The 19,717-nt window shown below is 40.9% G+C and overlaps 1 protein-coding gene across 4 annotated transcripts in view; it reads left to right on the top strand.

Moving 5' to 3' along the window:
• The window catches only part of PRMT8 (protein arginine methyltransferase 8), a 73,198-nt gene extending 54,059 nt beyond the window's left edge, over positions 1–19,139 (top strand). For 3 of the 4 annotated variants that reach the window (XM_071762797.1, XM_071762808.1, XM_071762815.1), the window contains 3 exons: positions 9,648–9,798; positions 13,266–13,387; positions 14,841–16,293. In XM_071762797.1, the coding sequence (XP_071618898.1) occupies positions 9,648–9,798; positions 13,266–13,387; positions 14,841–14,924 (357 nt within the window). In that variant the 3' untranslated portion in view covers positions 14,925–16,293. Of the gene's footprint in view, positions 1–9,647; positions 9,799–13,265; positions 13,388–14,840; positions 16,931–19,001 lie in introns of those variants that run through there. The other variant, XR_011729612.1, reaches the window with a different exon arrangement.
• Positions 19,140–19,717: the final 578 nt, after the last annotated feature.

The following is a 19,717-nucleotide window of genomic DNA, read 5'->3' as shown; positions in this document are numbered from 1 at the left end:
GGATAAATAGAGACATGGTGTGTTTAGATATGAATTTTTATTGCCTTACCTTCTTGTAAATAGAAGTTGGAAATTACTGATGGAATGCTGCTGAGGAGAAGGAGTAAATTATCCTGTTTGCAGTAAAAAAGACTGAAGCATCAGTTTCTGGATTGGTCAGCTCTGATGAAATACTCCAGGGTATATTTTATTTGTATAACTTCCTAATTCTTAGCCTTATCCAGGATATTACTGTGGTCTTCTACCCCAACATTACATCTGCAGCCAGATGTTAGCTTGTACCCTCTTGTACATAAGGCTGAACAGTCACTACTCCCTGTTTACAAGACCAAGTTCACAATCTATAGCCTGCAAGAGCTCATGTAAGCTCTTAAAATTCCTTCCCTGTGAAGGAATCCTCCTCAAGTGGGACTACTCCATTAATGCTGTCCTCATCAATAGTAATGACAGCATCAGGTCCATGAATCCAAGGGAGAGTGCACATGTATCCCAAAGTCTCAGTTCTACTTTTTCCATTTCACTTTTTGCCATTAACAAACACAGCATTAAGTATTCCCATATGCAAAATGGAAACCTTTAGTCTGCAGAACCTTTACTGGAAGCAGGAAAAAGGAACAGAAGTAGAAACTCTGTATGAGTATCTGCATGCACAGTCCATCTGAACTGAGGGGAGCATAAGATGGCTGTGTCTGAAAACAGCCTGAGCCAGAGGAATTTAAAATTGCAACATACACAAAATTAACAGCTATTCAGACTGCAATGTCTGGAGAGTAAGAGGTGGCAAAATGAGTTGGGTTCTCTGGAATAAAGTTATAAAAGCTGCATGCCCTTAAATGAAGTGCAAATATAATGTTTTCTTTAGGTGGCCTTTTAAAGTAATTAGGTCTAAGAAGATAGGCAATAACTACACAAGCAGAAACCACTCTGCATTCCAGAATCTGTCCCTAATGCTACAAACTGATCACTAAAAAAGGAGAAAATAGTCAATGATGAAGTCAAGATGGAGGAAAGCAACAGCCTTCGACTTAAGGAAGTTCAGGGTAGCAATATGGAAGCAGGAAAAACAGGCTGAATTTATTTTTTTTATAATATAATTTCCTTTTGGACACGGTTTACTTATATAAAGTGCATTTCTTTGATCCTGAAACTATTTGTGAACTCATAAAATAATATTAGCCTAAGAAGACTTTTGAGAATAAGTAAAGCAGTAATGTTTAATAATTCAAATGTTTTATTATAGAATTACAAGATGGTGCAGCTTCTTCATATTAGATTCACAAAGGGAATTTTTAGGAGTATATTCAACACAAAGCCAGCTAACTTGGGGTACCTACCAGATGAGTCTAGGTTTCCTGTACATTAGTCAGTCGATGCATTCTTAACAGACCAGTCAGAGCCCTGTGCTTCTGCAATTGTTTCAGAATTAGATACTCTGAGTTGTTCTGCAAAATAAGACATCAACCCCTGCATGCAGTGTAACCATGACACTTACCTAGAGTGCTGGAGACTTGAGTAAAATTTCCTCATTTGTACTCTTCAGGAATTGGATGCAACCCAAGTCATCAACCTTCAAGGAACTCATGCCACTAAGCCACAGGTGCACTGGGGGGTGGTGCATGCAGGGAATACAGCATCTTCTCTGTGGTGGAAGGAATTCCCCTTTGAATGATCTCTGAAATATATTCCAGGGGCCTAGGAATATTCCTGGCAGGTAGGAGTCCTCTATTTAAATTCCCAAGCAAGTAAGACAGGAAGGGTAGTGGAACCAAAGCATCTTCAAACCACCAGAGCCAATAACTGATCTCAGGAAAAGTGTTTAAGTGTCCTGAGGATCTACTGCTTTCAGTAACATTGCCTGAAAAAAAAATGGAAGTGTTTTTGCCCATTCTTTTTGCCCTCACTGAGTTTACTTTCAAACTCAGTAAACCAGCTGTGTTTTTATCTCTGATCCCCTTGCACAGCAGAGAAATACAAATGGGTTTGGGCTAACCCAAAACTTTTTCACCACGTTAATTTTATTTGATGTCAGCACCAGAGAACACAGTAACAATAAATCAATTGTTCACACAGCTGTAGGAAAATCTACAATCAGAAACTGGCAAAAACTGACAAAACCAACTAAGAATGAAGAACACGCCACATCCAGTTTATAATGAAAAATACTGTTGTACTTTCCTGAATATCTTCCCTTATCAAGCCACAGAGAAATAACAACAACAAAGCAAAACAAAACAAAAAAGGACTTGATAAAGGAATTGATCTACTTCTATGCTCCCACTTGTCCCACACTTGCTAGGAACAGTTTAAACTCCTGGAGGTCACACACCACTTTAAAATTACAGTTTAATGTTAATTACAGCACAAACTGCCTTCCCTGCACAAAATACTATGCAACATTATAGTTTATCAGAGAACACAGCATAACAGTGAAAAAAAACATTGACCTGTGTGCTTGAATAGCCAGTTCTCTGAGAAATTTCCTCTGTTTTGGAAGTACTGTGATTCACCTGAGTGATTCACCTCATTACAGGGGACCTGCTGTATTTTCTGTGAAAAGGTGCTGTTGCTCAGAGGGATCCAGCCACACAGATGAGGCACTTATCTGTGAGTGGCAATGAGTACCACATCTTTCTTCCATGACATTTAGGTCAAGGCAGCCTTCATGAGACTTTTCTGTTACTTCACTGCCACATCAGTGAACTCCCTAATCACATTCCTTTCTCTCAGCTTTTCCTAAAGCCAAGCAAGAGGCACCTATGCCATTTATTTTCCATCTTTCTTCAAATGCTGCTCCTTTTTCCTTTTTTTATTTCTACTCCTTTTTTCCATGTGAAAATCTGCCTTCCCTTTCCTAAATGACTTTCCCTGTCACTCATTCATTTCCAGAAGTTCTCCCCACAGTCTTTCCTCTCAGAATTCTTAGACTAAACTCCTCCAATCCATCCCACCTCTACCCCCCCCAAAAAAAAAACCCTAAACCAAACAACACCCTTGTAATTTTCAGGCATTTCCTTTTGTGCAAACAAGAAAAGATGGCAGAATAAATGCCTTAGCAGGAGGATGAGGTCTCTGTTATCTAGAAGCCATAGCTATATTTGCTTCCCTGTTATTACATCTAATAGAAAACCAACGTATGCTCTGTAATATCTAGTAAAAACAATCTCAGATACTCCATTCTTTCCCTGCTCCCCCAAAATACCCAGAATGTAACGTTTTTTTCTTCTCTCCCCACAATAATACTGTTAGTTCTCTGCACTCTTTAAAAAAAAAAAAAAAAGAAAAAAGAAAAATAGGTAAATCATATTCTCCAAAAAAAAGTGAATGCATTCTGTGGGCCAACTATTGCACTCAGTGTTCCCCTCACTTCTGTATGGATGTGTGCAACTGACAATAAAGGTCAGTTTCTCAGTGTCTGTCAGGAAAGAAAGAAGGCTTGGTCTTTCCTCCTTTCCCTAGAAGTTAATTTTACTTTTCAGCCTTCAGATCAATTCTTTCCCTGAAGCTGGAAATACTGCTTTCACCAATGCTGCCTGTCCAGCAGCTTCTACACCAGTTCATCCCCCTTACTTGCCCCAGTACTGCATTCACCATCACATCCCATGTTGGGGTTTTGCCATGGGAAAGAGGAAGGGGAGAAAACCCAACTCCAAATACAAAATCAAAAGCAAAACCACAAAAAGAACCCACCAAACCCAAACATTCACGGAGATTTGAACCTCTCAACTTCTACACAGGCTCCCACAGTCCCAGCTGCTGTAAGGTGACTGGCTGGCAAGGGGATCACAAAAGAGGTGCAGAGGCACTCCAGAAGCCATTTCCATGCAGGCAGCAGGTCAGACTTTTTTCCCATCAGGAAAGATGTCATCCAAGGCTGTTTCTTCCATTCCTTAGGTTGCCTTCAGCTAGGGTGATACCATTCAAACAAGCAGCCTGCAACATTGCATCTCAAACTGTCATCCTTTAAAATATAAATGGTCTTTTGTCCATCGTTTACTCAGTCCTAGAACATGTCACTGGGCAGCCCAAGAACCACTCTTTATGTAGTGACTGTAAAAACTGGAGTTTTGTCTGCCCAGGGGGCTGTAGCATTGGATGTCTCATGGTATCTCCTGCAGTGCCAGCCACAGTCTGGACCTCTTTATTTAGCTGGTAATTCTGACACCCCAGTTGCTCAGCTTAACGCATTTTTTAGAATAAGTTAAGAGCTGTATTTTGACCAGATCGCTGTTTTAACTATGCCCATTTTATTTCTGCAATCTGTGAAATCGTGACTTTACCACCTGCTCTATGCAAAGATAGCATTTGTCCCCTGTGCTGCTCGCTGTAATTAACATCCAATAAGCAGCAGCATTTAATATAAAAATACACAGTAGCCAGATTAAGATTCAGGCAGATCACCAGAAAGGGATGAGGTCCGTTTCCACACTATATTAATTAATTAATTAATTAGTTAATTAAAACCCTCACATTTGTCTCATATCTGGCTGGCATCGTAAAAAAATTATTGTTTCTTCATACGCTGAAGCTCGTTTCCCCATACGCTGAGTGGGGCTGCCCCAAGGCAGAGCAGCACCGGGGCGGCAGATCCCGGCTACCGGGGGATTCCCAGTTTTCCTTTCCCTCTCCCGAGTGTTTCCCGCCCCCCAGGGAGACCACCGGGGAGCGGCGGGACGCGCCACCAGGCGGCAACTATCGCGAGAACCGCGGGCGAGACCTGGGCGTTGCCAGAGCAACGGAGCCCACAGCCTCCCGCAACGACCCCGCAATGGAGAGGGCAGGGAGGGCCTGAGGGCAGGAGGTGAGGGCGACTACAGGCATCTCCCTCCCTAAAGAAGACTTAGCCGTGGCGTCCACTCGGCCCGTGACTAAAGAACCAATGAACTCGGTCCACAGAACCATGACCAAAAAGAATGAGGTGACCTAGATGGAGTTGGCCCGGAGGCACAAGCAGAATGTCTGAGCCTGCCACTCCTAGCAGAGGGAAGCAGTGACAACACCTGTGCACTCGGTCATCAGGTGAATGATCTGCTGAGACTAGTGGTAGAACTGAAAGAGGAGGTGGAGAGATTGAGAAGTACTGGGAATGTGTCAGAGAGAGATTGGTGGAGCCCGGGGGAGGACCTGCTGTTGTGTCCAGTTCTGGGCCCCTCAGTTCATGAAGGACAGGGTACTTCTTGAAAGAGCCCAGCACGGAGCCTCCAAGATGATGAAGGGAGTGGAAAATCTCCGTTAAAAGGAAAGGCTGAGAGAGATGGGTCTCTTCAGCTTGGAGGAGAGTGAGGAGTGACCTCGTTATAAATATAATTATTAATATATTAATTATAAAGTGTTTATAAATACATAAAGGGAGAGAGACAGGAGGATGGTGCCAGGTTCTTCTCAACTAAGCCCAATGGTAGGACAAGAGGTAATGGATATAAACTTGAGCACAGGAGATTCTATATAAATGCCAGGAAAAATTTTGTTTACTCTGAGCGTGTCAGAGCACAGGAATAGTCGTCCAGGGAGGTTGTGGAGTCTCCTCTGGAGACATTTAAAACCCACCTGGATGCATTCGTACGTGACCTCCTGTAGGTGACCCTGCTCTGGCAGGGGTGTTGGACTCGATGATTATTCGAGGTCCCTTCCAATCCCCAACTTTCTGTGATTCTATGACTGAAGAGACAGGGGTGAATGGAAATGGGTCCCTGCTTAGGGCAGCAGGCAAATCCCTTCCTGGTCTCCCCCATCTTCCCAGTTGGCCCTACATAATAGATGTGGGGCTCTGGAACTGGAGGACCAGTCAAATGAGGATGCTGATGGAGGCAAGCAGCCCATGCATTAGGACCACTTCTTTAAAAAAATAAAAGGTGGGTAATTGTCATAGGAGATTCCCTTCTGAGGGGAACAGAGGGCCTGGTATGCCAGACAGACCCATCCCACAGGAAAGTCTGCCTCCCTGGGGCCTGGGTCAGAGACACTCCCAGTTCTGGTATGACCCTGTTACAACCTGTTACTGGTCATGCAGGTGGGCAATGATGAGATTACCAGGAGAAGTTCTGAGACTGTACAAAAGGACTTCAGGGCAGTGGACCAAATGGTAGAGGGATCAGTAGCACAGGTGATGTTTTGCTCAATTTCTTCAGTGGCAGGGAATGCTGAAGGGAACAGAAGGGAACAGAAGAGCACACCTGATCAACAGATGGCATAGAGGCTGGTGCCATAGGTTGAATTTTGGGTCCTTTGATCACTGGGATGTTTACAGGAAACTCTGCCTGCTGTCCAGAGATGGAGTGGAACTGTCCACAGTGGGAAAAACTGTTCTTGACCAGGAGTTGGCGGAGCTCACTGAGCTCATTGAGAGGGCTTTAAACTAGGTTTGAAGGGGGAAGGGGATAAAACCAGTTCGACTAGAAATGAGCATAGGGGTGACATGGCAATGTTAGGGATGCAACCTATAGCCCAGCTCAACTGAATCTACACCATTTCGTGCAGCACGAGCAACAAACAGGAGGAGCTAGAAGCTATTGTACAACAGGACAGCTGTGAAGTAGTCACCATCACAGAAACATGGTGGGACAACTCTCATGACTGGAATGCTGCAATGGATGGCTATCCTTTCTTCAAAAAGGATAGGGAATGGGAGGCAGTGAGGTGGCTCTGTGTTAAGGGAGTGTTTTGATTGTATAGAGCTTGATGGTGGTAATGATATGGTTGAGTGTTTATGGATTAGGGTGAGGGGGAAAGTGAATAAGGTGGATGTCCTGTTGGGTGTCTGTTACAGACCACCTAACCAGGAGAAGGAGGCAGATGAAGCATTCTGCAAGTGGCTGGTAGAAGTCTCACAGTCGCCATCCCTTCTTCTGGTTGGGGACTTCACCCTACCAGACATCTGCTGGAAATGTAACATAGCAGAAAGGAGAGAGGCTAGGAGATTCCTCGAGTGTATGTAAGATAACTTCCTGACACAGCTTGTGAGTGAGTCTACCAGAGGAGGTGCCTTGCTAGATCTGCTGTTCACAAACAGCAAAAGAGTGGTGGGAGATGTGGTAGTCAGAGGCCACCTTGGGTTTAGTGACCACTAAATGGGGAAGTTCTCAGTCCTTAGTGAAGGTGGTTTGCAAAACCTCCACTATGGACTCCCCAGGGCATACTTCAGCCTGTTCAGGACACTGGTTGAGAGAGTGACTTGGAAAGACAGTCCTAAAGGACAAAAGAGTCCAGGAAGGCCGGATGTTCTTCAAGGAGATCTTAAAAGTGCAGGAGCGGGTTGTCCCCATGTGCGGTAAGAAGAAAGGACAGGGAAGACAGCAGGCCTGGCTGAACAGGCAGCTTTTGCTCAGACTCAGGGAAAAAAATAAGAGAATTCTCTGGAAGAAGCAATAAGTATCTTGGGATTAGTACAGGGATCTTGTTAGGTCATGCAGAGAGAAAATTAGGAAGGCAAAAGGACATCTGGAACTCAATCTGGCCACTGTCATAAGGGATGACAAAAAAACTTACAAATACATCAGCAATAAGGAGAGCCAGGGAGAATCTCCATCTTTTGTTGGATGCAGGGGGAAACATTACAACCAAGGATGAGGAAAAGACTGAAATATACTTAAAGCCCTGTTTGCCTCTGTCTTTAATAGTCAGACCAGCTACTCCTAGGGTATTCAGCTCCCTGAGCTAGATGATAAAGATGGAGAGAAATACAAACGCCCCATAATCCAGGAGGAAGTAGTTAATTGCCTGCTACATCACTTGGACACTCAGATGTCTGTGCACCTAGATGCTGACAGATGAGCTCTCCAAGCCTCTCTCTATCATTTAGCAACAGCCTTGGTTAAACAGGGAGGTCCTAAATGACTTGAGGCTTGCCAGTGTGACACCCATCTTCAAGATGAGCCAGAAGGAGGATCTGGAGAACTACAGACCTGTCTGACCTCAGTGCCTGGGAAAATTATGGAGAGGTTCATCTTGAGTGCACCCACGTGGCAAGTGCAGGACAGCCAGGGGATCAGGCCCAGTCAGCATGGGTTCAGGAATGGCAGGTCCTGCTTGACCAACCTGATCTCATTCTATGGCCAGGTGACCCACCTAGTGGACAAGGAAAAGGCTGTGGACATTGTCTGGCTGGACTTTAGTAAAGCCTTTGACACTTCCTTCCACAGCATTCTCCTAGAGAAGCTGGGGCTCATGGCACAGACAGGTGTACTCTTCACTGGGTTAAAAACTGGCCAGATGGCTGAGCCCAGAGAGTTGTGCTCAGAGTTAAATCCATTTGGCAGCCAATCACCGGTGGTGTTCCCCAGGGTTCAGTTTTGGGGCCACTCTTGTTCAATATCTTTATCAGTGATCTGGATGAGTTCTTGCTCAGCAAGTTTCCAGACAACTCCAAGTTAGGTGGGATTGTTGATCTTCTTGAAGGTAAGAAGGCTCTGCAGAGGGACCTGGACAGGCTGGATCGGTGAGCCAAGGGCAATAATATGAGGTTTAACAAGGCCAAGTGTCAGGTTCTTCACTCTGTTCACAACAACCCCAGTCAATGCTACAGGCCTGGGGAGAAGTGTTTGGAAAGCTACCTGGTGGAAAAGGACCTGGGGGTGATGGTTGAGAGCCAGCTGATTATGAGCCAGCAATGTGGCCAGGTGGCCAAGAAGGCCAAAGGCATCCTGGCTTGTGTCAGGAATAGTGTGGCCAGCAGGAGTGGAAAGTGGTCGTACCCCTGTACTCAGCTACAAGAGGAACATCGAGTTGCTGAAGCATGTCCAGAGAAGGGCAACCTAGCTGGTAAAGGGTCTGGAGAACAAGTCATGTGAGGAAAGGCTGAGGGAATTGGTATTGTTTAGTTTGGAGAAGGAATTTGGCTGAGGGGAGACCTTATTGCTCTCTAAAACTACCTGAAAAGAGGTTCTAGTTAGGTGGGTGTTGGCCTCTTCTCTCAATAACAATAGGACTAGAGGAAATGGCCTAAAGTTGCACCAGGGGAGGTTTAGACTAGATATTAGGAAGAATTTCTTTACTGAGAGGGTACTTAGGTTCTGGAACAGCCTGTCCAGGGAGGTGGTGGAGTAATCGTCCCTGGAGGTATTAAAAAACCTTGTAGATGAGGCACTTCAGGACATGCTCTAGTGGGCATGGTGATATAGTTATATATATTTTACTGGGGGCGGAGAGGATGTTTTTGGTTGAATGTGGTGATCTTAAAGGTCTTTTCTAATCATGACAGTTCTGTGATTCTGTGAAACAAATCAGAAGTTTATTTTTATTAAAAACACAACTCTCCCCTCATTCCTCATGCTGACAGGCTCTGCAGATAACAGGTCTTAGAACTGGGACATATCTCTCCTTTTAACATCCATTGTACCTGTATTTGCCAAAACACGTTTTTAGCTTGATTTCCTCCAGCTCCTGAAGCCCCTCCCTGCCATTCCCTAGGATGCAAACTCTTCTGTGAGTGGCCTTTCTTACCACGCTCAGTCATCTTAGATAACTGGATTGCTTGCTGATCATAGAATCAGATTATTTGATATGCTCATATGTACCATTGGTTTCTTACAGTGTTAGAGGGCTGCCAGGTGTCTTTGTGGTGGATCATTAAATAAATGCTTAAGTACATCACTTGATACCTTAAAGTCACTGACATCTGCATGTAAGTGTCTTTTTCTTTCTTCACAAAACAGGAAGTAGATATTTATACAGTGAAGACTGAAGAACTGGCATTTACTTCTGCATTCTGCCTCCAGATTCAGCGTAATGATTATGTTCATGCCTTGGTCACCTATTTTAATATTGAATTTACAAAGTGCCACAAGAAGATGGGATTTTCTACAGGTGATCTGTATTTCTTTTTATTTCTATTGCTGTCAGTGCATCAGTGCTACTGGTCAGGTGGTACAGAAAGATTTACTGAACCTTTGGGGGGAGGTGGGCAGGAAGGATAAATGACTACTGCTTGTAGGAATTCTGGATTTCAAAATGGCTGCCAAACTTAGAGCTGAATGGGCATTATGAACCAGGAGTTTATGCCCATCACCAGTTACATCTAAATCCTATGTCAGGTTCCTCAGATTAGACAGGGAATTGTCAGCTCAGTGAGACAGTAGCTCTTCATCCAAGTTTCCCCCAGATCATTCCTATTTTGAAGTCTAGAACAAAAACATCTTTTTTTGGTTTTTTTTCCCCAAGATATAACCACACCAATTGTGCTTACGTAAATCGCCTCTGACAACCCAAATGTGAAACTTTCACTTACCTTGGTGAGGAGATATTTCAAGGAATAACTCCATTCCTGTAAGGCACCATTTACCAGAGTAAAAAAACTAGCCAGTGTTGCAAGAAACATAAAAACCTCTTGACTACTTTAATGACAGGAACAACAAGTTACAGTTGGTGCTAGTTGCAGTTCCCTCCAGTGCACAACTCCAACAGGTATAAATGGGACCTGATGTAATTTAAATATGATTAGAAATATTTTTTTTTCTCCCTTCATGGGAGCTTTCAATCTTTTACATGAGATTCAGAACTCAGAGTACTTTTATATGTCTTTATATTTGTTTCTAGAAGTATAGCCATATGGGTGGTTATTTGGTACTTTCTATTACATTTGTCAGTAACCGTGTTTCCCTGGTCATTCTATAAATGTATTATCCTAGAGTACTTCCCACACCATGATAGGCATCAGAAAGTGCTGGGAAACAAAGTGTAACCAGGGAGGCATGAACAATCTGTGAGTCACTGCAGTGGTATCCTGAAGTGCTAATATTTCTGAGTTCATGCTGAACAAAATGTAAGGTGGAAAACTAGGTTCTAGGCATCTGCTTTTTCCACAGAAGGCACATATTTTTCAGCAGTAGACAGCCCATTAATCTTGTTTAAAAATAATATAGTCAATTCTCCAGTTTTCTGTAAAAAAAAAACAAACTTTGAATGACCAGGAGAGTTACAGTGTTGTGATCTTAATTGTACCCTACCATGGTAAAGATGGTCTACTTCCATTGCCTTATGAAAGGTCTTTTGTATGAAGAATGTGCCTTCATCTACAAAAGGAATAACAATGTGTTTCTGCTTTATGTGTGCATATAAACATCTACTATCTAATAAATTAGGATATTTGATTAATGTTTTCCAATCAAATGTTCCATCAACAAATCTGGCCCTCAAACACAGGCATTCTTTGCCTGACTCTTAGACATCCCAGTGAATAGGTATCAAAAGTGGCAAGAAAAAGGATCCATTATATTATTGCAGCCAGTTGCTTGTCTGCAGAATAGACACAGAGTTGCTCCAGTATCAATATAAGAAAAGCTGCATAAGGACTTTCTTGACTCCTCTTGCCTCTTGGGTGTATGGAATAAAGAGGACTCACTTAAACAGAAAAAGTTCTGCAAGAGCATTACAGGTGGGCTTACCTTCCCTTAGCACATAGAAAGCGAGAACATGAGGAAGGAGAGAGGTTAAATAGTATTAGGGAGAAGAAGCTGTATTTGGACAAAAGCCTAGGGCTGATATTAAGTTTGGCATAGTGTTTTTCTTACAGAGGTTTTAGCAGACTCATCTCAAATTACAAATGTATATACGAGGTACTCCGTGCCTACCTGTCATAGAAAAAGAGGAGAAAGGTGGCACAATCTCCAGTATTTTTGAACCTTTATCAAGAACTGTGTTCATCCAGTGCCTGAAAAGCTTCTCTAAACTATCTGTAGCTCCCATGGGGTGCTGTTTCAGAGATTGTAAATGATTAATCAGACACTCCCATTCTAGGATCCTTTCAAGGTTTGCTGACTTGCCCCTTCTCATCACTCTTCCTGCACTAGACCTCTTAGCTGCTGGTTGCTCATCCTCCTTGGAGGCTTGCTCAGAGAGGCTTCCTCCAAATTCTGTCTCCTGTCACTTGTCAAATGCTACATTTCTCCTATTGAATTCTTTGCTTTCCTTTACTGCCAATTCTCAGCACATCTTACTTCAGTAGCTGACTTCTCCAGCAGAGGAGAATGCTGGAGAATGGCAGCATTCAGGCAATGCTCAAAGATTTGTATTTAAATCAGAAATAAAAGCAAACAAGTAAAGTAAAAAACTTAAATAGTAGAAGGTCATCAGAGTCGTTTTGCTAAGCCAGGTTAGAAATTAATTTACACCAGTATACATGTCTGGCAAATTGCCCATGAAAAAGAGAAAGATCCTGACAGGATTAACTCCTGTAAGGAGAGGAGAGCAGGCCAAGCTGTTTGTGTGAATTTACTTTATGTAGAATTAAAACTTGTAATATATGTTAATGAATTTGTATTCATAACCAGTAAAATTCAGGGTTAAGCTGAGAAAGAAGTGAACAAAGCAGCTGAGAGGTGTCATTTTCCACTAGAACAATGTAACCAAACACAAGGCCAGAACGGGATTAACTTCTGTTTCGAAGATAATTAAAAGTGTAGGTCTTGTTCTTAAAACAAGACACGGCCAAGGCCATTTAGGTGCCAGCTGGGCACCAAAGAATGTGAACATCTGCACAAGAAGGACATAAAAGATGTCATGGATAGGGTCTGATATCACCTTGTAACAATATAATGAAGTCAGCAAGAATTGAGAATGTAACGATGTTGTAACCTCCCCTTTTACTGTGTAAATACCCCAACCCTTTCCCTTAACCCTCGGAACTCTTTGTCCAGCGAGAGCTGGGAGTTCCCCGGATCAGCAAATAAATACCTTTGCTGTTTAAAGGCTTAAAACTCTGTCTCTAAACAGTTTTATTAGGCCTTTTTGGGCTTCACCCATAGCATATGCCTTTTAAAACTCAAAAAACAGATCAAGGTGCAAGCGTCCTTTCCCCAGCTGTACCCTCCTGGGAACTGTAAAATCTGCTGTTCTGAGATCACAAGTCAAAGTTTTCATCCTTGCCATTGTGATTGATAGTTTTTGATCAAACTTTCTTTCATGGTTTTATGTAATTGTTTTTTGAACTAATTTGTGCTTCTGACTTTCAAAGCACTTAGAAGATTTCCTCAATTTGAATGCGTGTGGGTTGAAAGGAAAGCATAAAAAAAGTGCTATCGTGCCCAGTAACCCCCTTTGTGGAATCCTTCTTGCTGCATGTGATCCACATCTCACACATTCCACTAAAAATCAGAAGACAGTCCAGTGACAGTCAACAGAACTGTGTTATTTTAAAGCATGTTTGCTAATGCAGTAAGTAAGTAAGTTAAAGCATTCTATGAGAAGGAAGTCTTGTTTCAGTTGTTCACAAATCTTTATTTGATTTGTAAGACAAAGATTAAATTTCTATAACTAATACCCATATATATTTTTAGCACCTGATGCTCCCTATACTCACTGGAAGCAAACTGTCTTCTACTTGGAGGACTATTTAACTGTGAGACGAGGAGAAGAAATCTATGGGAGTATATCCATGAAACCAAATGAAAAAAATGTGGTAAGTCAGCATCACTGATTCTAATTCCAACTCTATTGATCACAAACTGTAATCAACACTAAAAAAAATTGCATATAAGTAAATCAATGAGTATGCTAAAGGTTCTAAATTAATGATTATTAGTAAGTGCTCCAGTCACAGCTTCAACAAAGCTGGTGACAGCAATAATAATGCACTGCTAATGTTAGAATACTCAGCCTGCAAATGAGCTAGCATGGGAAGAAATAAATTATTTGAGTTAATCACCAAGTCAGCTGTGCTCTGCAGGCAGCTTGCCTAACATTTTGTGACTTCATACTGTCACTGAAATTAGTGATAAGATCCTTTTTGCCAAAATCAAGAATAAGTACTTGGTTTATTTAAGACTACAGCTTGTAATAAGGCTATGAGACACGGTCTGGTGGCCAACCTATTGCCTATATAGAAGAGCAAGACATGAGAAGTATGGCTTCTGGGAGAAACAGCACCATTTTATATTTCTCTTCAGTTTCTATAACATCATACAACCACTAAAATAACCTGGTTATAATCTGCCCATTCACTTGTAACTGTTGAAATATTGCATTTGCTGACTGCAGAAAATCTTAAGATTTCACTGCCTTCCTTTTTTGCATTACTTTTTCTTTTTTTTTTTACCAAATACACATTGGATATGGTCTTCATGGTAGTGTTGATCCAGTGGAAGAAATAAACACAAAATAAACTTTGCATCAAAACATTCACAATCTATCCTGAGGCTACTGCTTGCTGTGAAAATAGAGGAAAACAGCCTGTTTCCCACCTCTATGTTGTCCTTGGAGGACCAGAACATTCTCTTTTGGGTTGCATTTACTGATTTTCTTTTGAGGGAAAAATGAAGAAAATATCTCAAATTTGTTGGCACAGCAGTAAGTACCTTTATGCAGATTTAGGTGCCAAAATTAATGTATTCTTGATATTTATCATAAGACAGAGAAACCACTTTTGTTCTAAAGGATTTGTTAGTGCTTTGTTCTTCTGAAACATGAAGCCTTTCAAAAGCTTGTAGAGAGACATCTTCATTTAGTAGCACTATGTGTCTCTTTCAAAGAAACATGTCATCATGAGATAAAGAATGACTGAGGGCTTCTCACCAATGGGAAATTTACTAGAGCTATTCTGGAATAAGATTAAGAGCATCTCAGTGGGGAGTTCCTTTAAAAGATTATTACAGTATACATATGACAACAGCATTTCATAAGTTTCCTAGTTGTACCTAGGACACTAAATCAGCTTTAAGAAAACAAAAAATTTGTCCTAGTCCTAGAGTGTATGATGAATGCTGTTACACATCCTATATCCTGCTTTCCCAGTGGTAGCAACATTTAAAAATAAGTTAGAAACAGCCTTAGGTATCTCTTGAATTTTGCATCTTCAGCTGAATTCAAAGAAACTCACAGTCTTATTTACATGTCACATTTATATCTTTTTACAGCGTGACCTGGATTTCACAGTAGACTTGGATTTTAAAGGACAGCTATGTGAAATGTCAGTATCTAATGACTACAAAATGCGCTAGCAAGAAGCCTTTCAGGGAGATGAAAAGGAGAATTTTATCAAGTCCTGAACTGCTGAACTTCAAGCTAGGACCAACTGTTGTCAAGATTATTATATTAAATACTAGAATGTTTACTTGATGGCAAGTGGTAACCTGATCCTTCTGGGAGGTAGTACAGGGGGCTGGGATCCCACTGTGAATGTACAGTATGCAGAACTGTAGCTTTTGTCAAACATATAGGAAAAATAAGCAACAGTCTTAAGTGTTCTGGTTAACTTTAGGGTGGCAGAAGATTCATATACAGATTGTACTACTTACTGTGAATTTCGGGTTCTTCCAAGCTTTGCATGTTAAAGATGATTAGGGCAGTTTTCTCACTTATGAAAGACCACTACAGCACATTACTGTGATAGTATTACTGGATTTATATTCAATATAAATGAATACATATATTGTATATGAGAAAAAAAATGTCATTTCATAATAGGAATTTGTTTAGTGATTATTTAGTTGTCATTATACAGTTATGGCAAGATAATGATGTTATCTTTGGCACTACTCTAGGAAGTGATATATTCCATTAACTGTCCAAAATTATAGCTTTGGTAAATATTCCATGCAAAGTGTAGATAAGAGCTTGGCATTTACAGAAAGTTCAACCACTATATTTTTTAATGTCCTCCAGAAAATGTAAACCATTAGTTTTAAAATTCACCTTCACAACTGGCTGGCTGTCAGAGCTTTAAAAACATTAGCTTTTTATCATTGAAAATTTTCTGTGGTCAGTTTTTATAGCTGGATTTTGCATGAGACTTTCTGAAACCAGACATCTAGTATTTAAATGTGATGAATGCAAAGTCTATGAAATGGTGGGTAATTCATTTTTCTTAGCCATGCCATATTTCAGTTGTTTGCAAGATTCTTAAAACAAAATAATTTTCAAAAAATAGGAATTCGTGTTTCCTTGTGGTGATGTTTTAGGTAAGTTTTAAATTGCAAATACTATTCTCGAGAGCTCAGTGATTTGCAGGAACAGGCTAATGTCTTTAAAAAAATGTCTATGGCTTCTGATATTACTAAGATGCCTGTAACTTCCCCATCCCCTCACATCCCTTGTTTTTCTTACAGTATCTTCTGCTTGTAGTTAAATATTAACTGCTTATAATTCTTCATATGTATATATTGTCTTTTTACTATATGAATGTTGATCATTTAATTATATGTAATTTGTCAGAAACTGCATCATCAGTCATATCTACCCATTTTCCGTTCTGTTTGGCATCAGGAACTAAATCATGTTCCATTATGCATTGGATGAGATTAACTACTTTTTTTGCCTAAGAATCTTTTTAATCACTTGCAAATAAAGCATACTTGAAGATGTATATTACCAGTATTTGTCAACTTTACACTTTTTAGAAACCTAATTCTATTTTTTTTCCTTCAAAAAATATTTTAATTTTCCAGGGATCAGTTCATAGCTAGATCAGCTACTCTTTCAGTAATTGCATGAACCAGAAAAAACCTCCAGAAGTCCCTTTCTCCTAACACTTCTGTGATTTGAGGATTCAAGCCATTTAAAAGGAAAAAAAAAAAAAAAAGTGTAAATAACACTAAGAAAGAAGTATTTACTTAACAAAAGCATGTCCCAATGTCACGAGTATAACCGACAAAGCAGCACAGTATTATAACTACTTTCTCATTACAAAGCCCTGTGACTGTTATAGAAGTGGGAAACTGGCTTTTAGAAGGCTGCTTTCATTGCTGAGCATGTTTTATTGGCTTGGTTTGGTTTGGTTTGGTTTGGTTTGATCTGGTCTGGTCTGGTCTGGTCTGGTCTGGTCTGGTCTGGTTTGGCTTGGTCTGGTTTGGCTTGGCTTTCTTTGCTTTTCTTTGCAGGCAGCAGTAGCAGGAGAGAGAGGTGAGGAGGGTGTGGAAAAGGAAGGCACCAGTGTCCTACCTCTTATCATTTTGCCATTTCCCTGGTTCAGATGGAGTCAGAGGCTCACAACTCCTTTCTCAGCTGAGTAAGAGTAGGTTGCTTTAGCCAAAGGCTATATACGAAGAGCAAAGGTGAGGGGGGGGGGAAAAAAGGTATATGCAGAGGGGAAGCAAAACAGAGTAGCTGGAGTTATTTTGCTATAGAACCTCATAGGATTTTTAGAATAATTTAAGTGAAAATAATTTTGGAATTCTGTAGTCTAACCACTGCTCAGAGTAGGACTACCTTCAGAACTAACTCATGTCACTTGGAGCCTTCTCCAAACGAGTCCTAGACATTTCTGAGAACAGATTCTCCAGCCTCTCTGGGTAAGTGTTTTAGTGCTGTGCTAATCCCACAAGGAAACATTTTTTTGTTCAACTGTAATTTTTCTTGTTGTAATTTGGGATTGTTGTCTTTTGTTCTTTTGTTATTTACCCCTCGGGAGGGCCTGGGGCTGTTTTCACTGTAACTCCCCCTTAGAGACTGGCAGATGCAATTATTAGCCACAGTCCAGGCATGGTAGATCTCTTCTCCAAGCAACCCTTAAGTGCATCCTAGCTTTTCAAATGCATTACTTTTCCACCTATCCACCGCTCAGCCCTCCACCCCCGCCTTTTTTCCTTCTAACAGAGGCTAAGTACATATTGCTACTGTTACACACTCCTTAACAAATGTATCTAAGGGTTTTGCAAAGAATGTGACTCCAAGGGTCACTAATTAAAGAGAACTTCGGGTTCTCTTTCTATGTTGTGTTGGTGGCATGGAAGGACAGGAGTAATTTTCAGGTTGGCATATGAGGTGTAAATTTATGCCAGTGTGTATACTTGCCTAGTTTCAACAAAGCCAGGTGATTTGTTTTTCAAAAGGCAGTCAGCATTCACAGACTAGTCCCAATTGGAAAAGTGGGAAGTTTTTAGTCTTTTTGGAAACATTTCCTTTCAGTGTTTCTCAGAGAGGATCTCTGATGTTAATCTCCAATTCACACAGGCAGCTGGGAGGAAGACAAATCTTTTAAATCACAGCTAAACTTCCTAAAAAATTATTATTCTAACTGTGAATTTACAGCACATACAAATCTTTTTGAAAAGCAACTGAAGAAACAAATGTTTCTCATCTGAAAGAACAAGGCGTTTCCTAATAGCCTAATTCTAAAAGAAAAAAAATTCCACATTTATTTAAATTAATTTATCATATATTGTTTTAACATAAAGAGGATGTGAATCAGCAGCTAGATATTTCCCAAAATATTGATATTTTTACAGAGTATGTTGACTGAGGTGAGCCAGAGCAGTAGTATGCCTACAGGGAACAACACTGTTCCCTGTAAATAGCTGCTGCTTCTGGGCATAGACAAAAAAAGGGTGGAACAGGCATGTGCTATACACAGCTGAGACAGATAAAGAGGCAGATCACTGCTCACAGATCACTGCTCACAGGTGACTGCTAAAGCAGAGCACTTGTCAACAAGAAATTATTCCAGGGTCCAGATAGTGCAGAGGAGACAGGAAGGGAAGGCCTTTTCTTAGTATCACAGTGTCACAGAATGGTTTGGGTTGGAAGAGACCTTAAAGATCACCTAGTTCCATCGCCCCCTGCATGGGTAGTGACACCTTCCACTAGTATGTTTGATATTATTCCTATTTTTCAGTGGAATCAAGCATTGGAGATAAGTGATGATGCAAGCAACATGAAGACAGTATTTTTTATGAAGTTTGGAGAGAACTACAGCGTGATTGTGAAACAGAAAGAAACTGTGTTGGTTTTGTGATGACAACTACAACCAAAAGTCAGTCTTACTTCCTCACAGAACATCAAGGTTTGGGCTACAGTCCAAGCCATTCCTCTGAATCATCAGACACGGTGTGTCTTAACCATATCTACTTGTGAAACGATTGTTTAAGCAAAACAGGCCTAGAAAAAGATGAGCAGTTATGGTGAGCTTTGGAAGCTTCACTGACACCAACACTACCCTGTTGGCTGGCCCAATGCTGGATCTGGGACTGGTGATTTTCTGTTAGCTATGTCTCCAACTTCCCATTTTCTCTCCCACTCTCTCTCTTTTCCTTCTTAAAATAATTAAATAATGAAGATCTACTGTGATTTTTTTTTTCCAGATCATGCACCTTGAACATACATGTTGTGTGATTTCTGCAATTGAAGTACCTGCCTTTATGATTGTACAGCCTGAGTATATATTTTTATTAGTTACTCCTTATATAGAGAAATCTAAATAAAGCTGATGTTCAAACACAGATCTTGAGTGCTGTTCCACCTTATGAAGGGGTATTTGACATTTGAGAATTTCCTGTGACTATTTTAATCACTGTCTCTGGAAGGGCTTGGTCTGAGACTAAAATTGGATCCAGCTGCACCTAGGCTTCTCTCTGAGAAGAAGTTTAGAAAGTAAGGGAGTTCAATCTGAATCTCCCTGGGTTGCACACCAGGTAGATTTGTCTGACACCTCCCACTAGAAAATGTAGCAGAGACATTAAAGCATAGCATTTCTGAGATAACTTTCTATCTGAGTTCTATTGCTAAATGATAACATTAAGTAGGAGTTCTGTTAAGAAGAGGGACAACTGGTCCTAATCTGGGCAAATGCTAGACCCTGCCAGCCCATGGGTCCAAGTACAAAATTCATGTCTACTGCTTGTCACTGCTACTGTGTTACATTACACCAATCTTTTCTTCTTTTTCAAAAGTACTGACACAATATGCTGTTTCTTTCCCTTCATCTCAGATATTTCTAGCTTGTGCTGTAGTGATATACAAAAAACAAGGAATCTGTTTATAAGTCAAAACAAAACCTACATCAAACTTTTCATTTAAG

This window comes from Heliangelus exortis, chromosome 1 (assembly GCF_036169615.1).
Source record: "Heliangelus exortis chromosome 1, bHelExo1.hap1, whole genome shotgun sequence".
Lineage (NCBI taxonomy): Eukaryota > Metazoa > Chordata > Aves > Apodiformes > Trochilidae > Heliangelus > Heliangelus exortis.
The sequence above is the reverse complement of the archived record's forward strand: the minus strand, read 5'-3'. Positions and strand labels throughout refer to the sequence as shown.